Source organism: Eschscholzia californica, unplaced genomic scaffold (genome assembly GCF_041429995.1).
Source record: "Eschscholzia californica isolate CP2 unplaced genomic scaffold, dmEscCali1.0.p SCAF_3, whole genome shotgun sequence".
Lineage (NCBI taxonomy): Eukaryota > Viridiplantae > Streptophyta > Magnoliopsida > Ranunculales > Papaveraceae > Eschscholzia > Eschscholzia californica.
In genome coordinates this window covers 17,676,683-17,685,036 of record NW_028238420.1, presented here as the reverse complement: position 1 = coordinate 17,685,036, position 8,354 = coordinate 17,676,683, and the positions used below count along the sequence as shown (strand labels likewise).

The 8,354-nt window shown below is 35.6% G+C and overlaps 1 protein-coding gene across 1 annotated transcript; it reads right to left on the bottom strand.

Annotated features, from left to right (window-relative positions):
* Window positions 1–150: 150 nt before the first annotated feature.
* On the bottom strand, window positions 151–945 carry LOC147548785 (uncharacterized). Its single transcript, XM_086668120.1, has 3 exons — window positions 930–945; window positions 636–832; window positions 151–519 (listed from the first exon to the last, which is right to left on the bottom strand). Exons 1-3 carry the CDS (start codon window positions 943–945, stop codon window positions 151–153), a joined length of 582 nt encoding a protein of 193 aa, XP_086524246.1.
* Between the last annotated feature and the right edge of the window lie 7,409 nt (window positions 946–8,354).

Sequence of the window (8,354 nt, the reverse complement as noted above, 5' to 3'; positions counted from 1 at the left end):
GTAGTTTATATTAATCTCATAAACCCCGTTAACCGAGCCGCCCGAGCCCGAATAACCCGAATTAATATTATTTAATTAATTATATAATTATAAATTAACATAATTAAAATTTTATTAATATAAATAAAATATTTAATAAAATAGTCTTGCTCATAAATGCTCAACCAAAGCATATCTCAACGCGTAATGACCCTCTTTATCTTTAATTTTTTTGTGTCGAGATAGGAATTGTGCAAAACTTTCTTCTGTAAAACTTTCTTGTGTAAAACTTTTTGTGTCATCTTCTTGGCTATCTTCATCTGGATCAACTGTTTCATAAATATGCTCAACATCCTTTTCACGTTCAACCTCTACGATCATGTTATTGATTATAACGCACACGGTCATTATATCATGGAGCACCTCTTTATCCCAAAAACGTCTAGGTCTCTTAATAATGGCAAATTCATCTTGAAGAACACCAAATGCGCGTTCAACATATTTCCGACATGCTTCTTGCATCATTGCAAAATGCCTTTTCTTCATATATCATGAGGGTTAGAGATAGTTTGGACAAGAGTTGTCCATTTCGGATATATACCATCTGCCAAATAGTAGCCAACATTGTATTAAGTTCCTAGAATATTATATCATACGAGCGGAGTTTTACCATTGGCTAAATCTGCAAACAAATTAGATGATTGTAGTACATTAATGCCATTGTTGGATCCAGGAAGTCCAAAATATGCATGCCATATCCAGAGGTCATAAGAAGCAACTGCCTCTAGAATCACAGTTGGGTGTCCGCTACGTCTAGAATACTGTCCAGTAACGAAAGAAGTTTTTCCAAAGCCTAGTGCATGCAATCAAGACTCCCCAACATTCATGGAAAGATTCTTTCTTCACATTTTTGGAGTAATCTTGCAATATCATTAACATTAGGCGCTCACAAGTATTTTTCCCCATAAATCTCAATAATTGCACGACAAAATCTTTTTAAGGAGTCAATTGTTGTGGATACCCCAATTCTTAAATATTCATCAACTGAGTTTGCTGTTTTTCCATACGCTAACATTCGAAAAACAACAGTTATTTTTTGCAAAGTTGACAATCCTACTTTCTTAGTTACCAATATTTTTCTCAACAAATCTACCATGAGCTTCACTCCATTGGTAATACGTAGGAATAAATCCCTTCTCATCCGGAAACGTCTGCGAAATAAATTAACTGTGTAGTTTGGGTTTTCCGAGAAATAGTCGTTCCACAATTGAATATGTCTTTCTTCTCTTCCACGATTAATCACTATGTGTCCAGGAACTGAATCTTTATGGAGTTGCACATTATCATCACCATCATCTTCTAAAATATAATTAGTGAGAGCATTGTTACGTGTATGCAAATATAAGAGAGCTTTTTTGTGTTCGCTCATCTTCTACAAGTTCTTCTTGAAGTTGTTCAAGTGGATCTACATTGTAGTTAGGATTATGAGATGCCCTCTCACTGGAATTCATTGTAGTGATATTGATGTGGTAGGGAAATGTAAGATGATCGATCACTGCAATTTGTGTCTATTTATAGCTTCAATCTTGTGTTAAGTCTTGCTAAAATTCTTGAAAAAATAAAGCTAAAGATTTTATGATTGGAAAATCTTATTGAATTTGAGAAGCTATAAGAGTACGAATTTTCTTATCAGTCACGTCTTGTCAAATAATCTTGAAAAAAGAAGTTAAAGAGTTTATAATCAGAAAATCTTATTGAATCTGAAAAATCTATAAGAGTACAAATTTTCTAATTAGTCACGTCTTATAAAATAATCTTGAAAAGAAAAGCTAAAGATTTTAATCTTATTGAATCTCAAATAGCTATAAAAGTACAAATTTTCTTATCAGTCACGTCTTATCAAATAATCTTGAAAAAAAAATGCTAAAGATTTTCCTACCCAAATTTATCTATATATACATGACTTGTCATAACTCTTACTATAACACATCTAAACACATACATTTTCTAAGGGTTGCCTAAAGATCCAAAATATGGCAAGTAGCAGAAAGACTAATAAGCTACCTTGTGGAAAAACATTCACATTGCAAGAAGATGTAATTTTAGCTAATGCTTATCATGAGATATCTCAAGAACCTATTAAAGGTAACAATAAAAAATCGACTGTCTATGGACTCAAATTACTGAAATTTTTCTCAGTCAAGTGCCCGAGAGTGGTGAGCTATTTAAGACATCCAAGTCTCTGGCATGCCGGTGGAACGTGATTTCAAGGGCAACAAATAAATTTAGAAGATGTGTTCGTCAAATAGAAAATTAAAATCAAAGTGGTGTTAGTGAGATAAACATTGTAAGTATTTACGTGTTTTGTTAAAGTTTCACAGTAGCTATTCACATAATTCTAATCTATCTATATTATCAAATATTGTAGCTTAGTCAAGCGAAAGCATTGTATGTACAAGATCCAAATGACAAAAAGGATTTTTGTTTGAACACGTATGGTCCGGTATTGAAAAATTCAGGCAGGAACCTATGCAGAGACAACAATACTTCTCTAATGTATTTTGACGAATATGAATTAAACACTCTTACACTAGAATCTCCTGGAGTTTAATTCACAGTGAATCTTGAGGAAACTAATAATGAATCTCCAGTAGGAATGCAATCAGATCCCTCTAGTCGGCCCGTCGGGAGAAAAAAAGAAAAGATCAGCAAGAGTATAGAAGACTCGAAATAGGTTCACCTAGATAAAGTGTCACAGGAAGGAACAAAAATTCGTAACATATAAGAGCAAGTACAAATGGCAAAGTGTGCAAAAACATGCAACCCTTGTCGAATAAATTGAGAAGTGTCATCAACTTATGATGTTTCAAGCTGAGAACAAACGTAACAAAATAGAGGCAGAACATAATAAAGTAGATTATAATCGTGCACAACTAGAGTTCTATAATAGACCTAGAAGAACGTGAGTACTTACGAAAACATAACACAAGTAATTGTGAGAAAAAAAATACTAAAGTGGGATGGTCTTTATTAATTTTCACCCAATTTGGAAGTGGGTATGGAGGTGGTGGATATGGAAGAGAGTCTTGAGGTGGTTGATGTGGAAGTGGTGAGTATGAAGGTGATGGACATCAAAATGGTAGATATGGAAGTGGTGGGTATGGAGGTGTAGACGGAGGTGAATCTAAAAGTGGAGACGGAGGTGGAACCTTACCGGCGCACTAAATAATTTTATGGGAGTAGTTATGTAACAATTTTAGTTTATATTTTCGTATTTTGTAGCAATGTACGCATTGTAATATCTCTAATATTAGGGTTAATTCCGTTTTGTCCCCCAATTTGTGACCAGCTGACCGTTTTGGCCCACAATTATGTCCGACAGTTCGTTTTGGCCCCAATTTTTGTCACACATTCTGATCTTACCCTTGTGGCATTTCTGTAAATACCATTTTCTTTTATTTTGATTTTTCTTATTATTTCATTTCTATTTCTTTTCTCTTCAGTCAGACCATTAATTTATTAATCTCTCTTATCTTCTATCCTCTTTCTTATCACCATCTTCATCCCTCACATCTTCACCCACCATCATCTCCTAGTTTCACCATCGGGATCAGTTACCGCTTTAGGAAAATTGATTTTCTTTCATCCTGAAAGAGATAATTATCTTCATCTTCTTGTTTTCCCCCTAATTTTTAGGGTTTTCATTTTTGTTATGCACCATTACTTGAAAAACCAGATTTCAAGTAATTTTTGATCTTCAACCTTTATTCAAGTAAATTCAGTAAAATGAAACAAAAGGAATCTATTTTCTTTCTCCCGAGATAAGTGAGGGATTACTTATAGACAACATCAACGCCCTGTTTATGTGCCAATGAACTTCATCTCTCTCTAATTTCCAATACCACTAACTATTACAATTTGAAGTCAGAATGGTACGAATACAAGGAAACCCTATTTCCTTACTTTTCTAGCTATTATGAAACAAGGGTACGGATATGCTTGACTTATTTGGATCCACTTCAATCGAGCAAAGATTAGATCCTGTTGGTAAATCCCCTATAAAACCTAATTTCCCTTTTCTTCAGATTTGAATCTCTCTATTCCTTTTATGGGTTTCCATAGAATTTGTATCTTTATAGGGTTTTCTTCTTCTACTTCTTCAGATCTGTTATTAATGCTTGAAGATTAAGTTTGTTCTTAATGGTTGAAGATGGATTTCTTCAGATCGAGGAATAGACACCATCCAGTTTCACTGTCACGTCAAAAGCATCTAATGAAGATGAAGGTTTTGCCAAAATTTACATATTCAAAATGTACAACTCTACTAATCCCACAAACTGTTCTTCTCTATCAACTTAAATGGAGTGGTTGTTGGATCCGATTTATTTTACTGTTAATGAAGATGACAATTGAAGGGGGGGTGGGGGGGGTAGTGGACGGGGAAATTGGGGGACATGGCAATGTCTCCCAATGTCTGTGTTATTGGTTTGGGACATTTAAAATGTCCCCAAATGTGCGTGTTATTGGTTGGGAACATTTTAAATGTCCCCAAATGTCCGTGTTATTCGTTCGGGACATTTAAAATGTCTCGAAATGTCTGAGTTATTGGTTGAAGACACCATTTTCGGAGACATTTATGGACATTTTGTCGTAGGGACATTTGAGATATTTTTGTGAAGTAATTTGATTAATTTTGGTCCACACAAGTCCCCCAAAAAAGGAGAAACATTTGGGTGGAGACATTTCCAGTGAAGAACCGATCTAGGGCAAGAGTGGGCGACCTCTTCCTTCAAACCGAGTTCTAGAGAAATCGATCTAGGTTAAGTGATCTATAACTTTTCCAATCTTCTTCTTCTTCTCACAAAAGAAGTCTTCTTCTTGTTCTTTTTCTTTTCATTACTCTCATTCTTCATTGTTTTTAGGGCAACAAGGGGCTGAGTTCTTCACCATCATCACCATACTTTTTCTAGTTCAAAAATCTACAGGTAATTACTTAAACATTTTAATTAATGTTGTGATCTATTTGTTTGATCATATGATTGTTATTATTGAGAACAGAGTGATATTATTGAGAAAAAAGTGATATTGTCCAAAGTTTCCTGTTTAAAGAATAGAGTTCTAGTTAACAACCAATTACCAAAGTTTCTTGTTTAAAGAGATGAAAATATAAGAACAACTTTAAGTTGGAAAGACGTTTTATGCTGAAGACATTACGGGATTGATTAGCCAAGTTAGATAACATACACAATGATATGATGATAAGAGTGCACGTTTCAATGTTTGAGCTCACCATATCATGAATTTTGAGTAGATACAATTTTGGAGGGATTATAAATTAAGCTACTGCATAAACAACTCCCCAAACACAAAACGAATTATAACCTTTGATCTTTAGCCATAAGAATTGTATGGGCCAAAATACGTCACCAGGAGTGCCCCAAGAAATTCACGATTAATGGGCCTACTTGGTAACCAAGCCCATAAACTAATGGCTAATGGGCCCAACCCATTTATCTTCGGGCACCCCAAAGCAACGCCAAAGTAGCGAGTCACTTTCAGCCCTGGAGGAAGAAGTCTGCCCTGGAAGAAGAGGTCTGCCCTCGCCTCCCCACCAGGCTGAAATACGTAACCACTTCCAGCCCTAGAAGAAGAGGTCCGTCCTCACCAACAGACCTCCTTTCGCATATCCGTTGGGAGACGTTACGATCCCGAATATACCCGTTAACGGGCTACAATATTCGTATTAATGGTGACAGTTCTAGATGTTACCCCATTGAAGGCGACAACTCACGACAGGTAACGGCCGACCACAAACACTATAAAAGGACCAAGAGGAACATGATACAGATCATCTAGTGATCACTGAAGAGACCCAACTAAAGCATCATCCAATTCCCATCTAAAGCACTCGATCATCTGATTTCAGGCTAACACATCAAGTACAGGCTAAATACTGTCATCGAATTCCCGACTAAAACATCCGATCATCTGTTGATCGTCGAACACACCCCTTTGCTTCCTCTCTCAGCCAGAGCGACCATCCAATCATCAACAAGCATACTGAGTGATCACTTAATTACTTTCTCTCTCAGACAGAGCGACCATCAAGTTTACTGACTTGACCGTAAGAGCCCCCTTAGGCCGACACCATCCCGGTGTCCCCTAAGACCTCACGGTCACGTGTGTTGTTGTCTCTTTTGTCACAGGTTGAGCCCAAAAACGTCGTCGGTGCCCGCAAAATTATTAATAGGTGGAGGTTCGACGTCCGGTCAACAACCCGGTCCAGCTGACTTCTTGACCCGCGATTTCTTACCCCAACAAGAATAGAAGTAAGAAAAAAAGGCTTACCAACTAAATGAGACTTCACAGAGTGATGCCAATGCTACTCCACCAACAACTGGTAGAAGGGATGAAACTATCCATATTGAGGGGACCATTAACCATGGGCATGCTAGCTAGCTAATTGTGTATAAATACTGTTGGAGGTGTTGATAGGAATGATTATGAGCATTGGTGTCACAATTTAACATAGAATTATAATATTATATACATACACTCCAATTACTTACTTATGTACATCAGTTTTGCTTGGAGTAGGAGCTACGTGTTGTTAAGATTAATAAGTCCTTCCTTCCTTAGTTTTTGCTTGTTAACATCAAATAGTAAACTCTAGTTATATAAGAGTATTTCATGTGGTTTGATCTATTTGTGGTTGCTATTTGTATTTGAAAAACTGTTGTCTTTTTTTGTTCTTCTTTATATGTGTTGTGTATGATCGTATCTTCACGTACGTCGTAAAATGGATACTTCCAATCAAAAGAAAGCAACGAAAGAAAAAACAACCAAAGAAAAAGCAACATATAAGACTTGGACTGTAGAAGACACAAATATTTTGTTAAAGATTCTAGTAGATGGCGCAGGCTACAATTGGCGGATAGAAGTGGATCTTTTAACAAACAGTTAGTGGAGACAAAGGTCTTACCATGATTAAATACTCAGCTTAATTGCACCATATCATATGCGGAATATCGAATTCGTTTCAAATATTTTTAGAGGAGATATAAAGATTACCAAGAGCTATTGAAATTTAGCTCTGGCTTTTGATATGACTCAACAAGTAAGAAGTTCACAGCCGATAAAGAAATATGGAATAACTATTTGAAGGTTTGCATATGTCTATTTATTTGAATATTCTCATTCTTTATGTTCGGTATCCACACTAATAAAATATTTTTGGTTATTTTCTAGTCACATCTAAACCATTGATTGATGAAAGAGGCATGTGGTGACTATGAAGATATATGCATCGTGGTTGGAAATAAAAATGCTAGTGGAAAAGGATCAATTGGTTTGAACTTTGAAGAGAACGATGCAAGAACCTATCAAGATAGCCAAAGTACTCATGAAGGTTCAACACCGGGTGATTGTGAATTTGATGATGAGGGAAACTTTTTTATATATGATAATGATTCTTCATTCCAAGAAGAGCATGAATCTCCGCAAGTACCATTGCCAACAACTTCTGATATTCCATGTGAGCCTCCAATTTCAAACACTCCTACTACACGGACTCGAAAAAGGGCAAGGAAAGATGTTGAAGAAAGTAGTCTTATGGAAAAAAATGTTATGGAGAATTTATCAAGTGGAGTGGTATCGGTTGCAACTAATCTTGAGGCAATACGTGGTCTCATGGAAGAAAGGGCTGAAAGAGTTAGGAAAGAAAAAGAGAAGAAAACTACTTTTTTGGAAGTTATAATGGAAATGTCCGACTTATCTACGGACGATAAGTTTAAGTTAGTAGAGTTGCTTGACACTAAGGGGAAACAAGAGATGTTCAAACTTTTGACACCCGAGGAAAGAAAGAGTCGGGTTTATGGAAAGCTCCACTAGTAGAAAGTGTTCTTAAATGCTTTGGTTTTTGTCATGGTGACATTTTTTGGAATGATGTTGAAAGTTGTTAACTTGTTATATACAACTAATGTGATGAATCTTTTGGTAAACAACACTTACATGATCCTTTTTTTGAAGTAACTTATATGTGTATATTTGTAAGTTGTTAAAAGGAATAAACATCTTTTTGTTATATATGTAAATGAAAGCTTTATTATTGCATTATCACTTTATATTATATTTCTGCTAACTTCTGTGAATCTTTTACCACTTTCGTGAACATTTATACTCAAGTTTCTTATATCGTTTGATATAATTATTTACATTTTACAGGAAGCAATTGCAAAATACTAATGCAATGTATATATGTCTATTTGTACAGGTATAATTCACTACGAAATGGATGCAACTAATGAAAGCGATATTGCTAGACTTGGTGAAGAACATGAAGAGAGCAATGATGACAACAGTGACGATAGTGATGA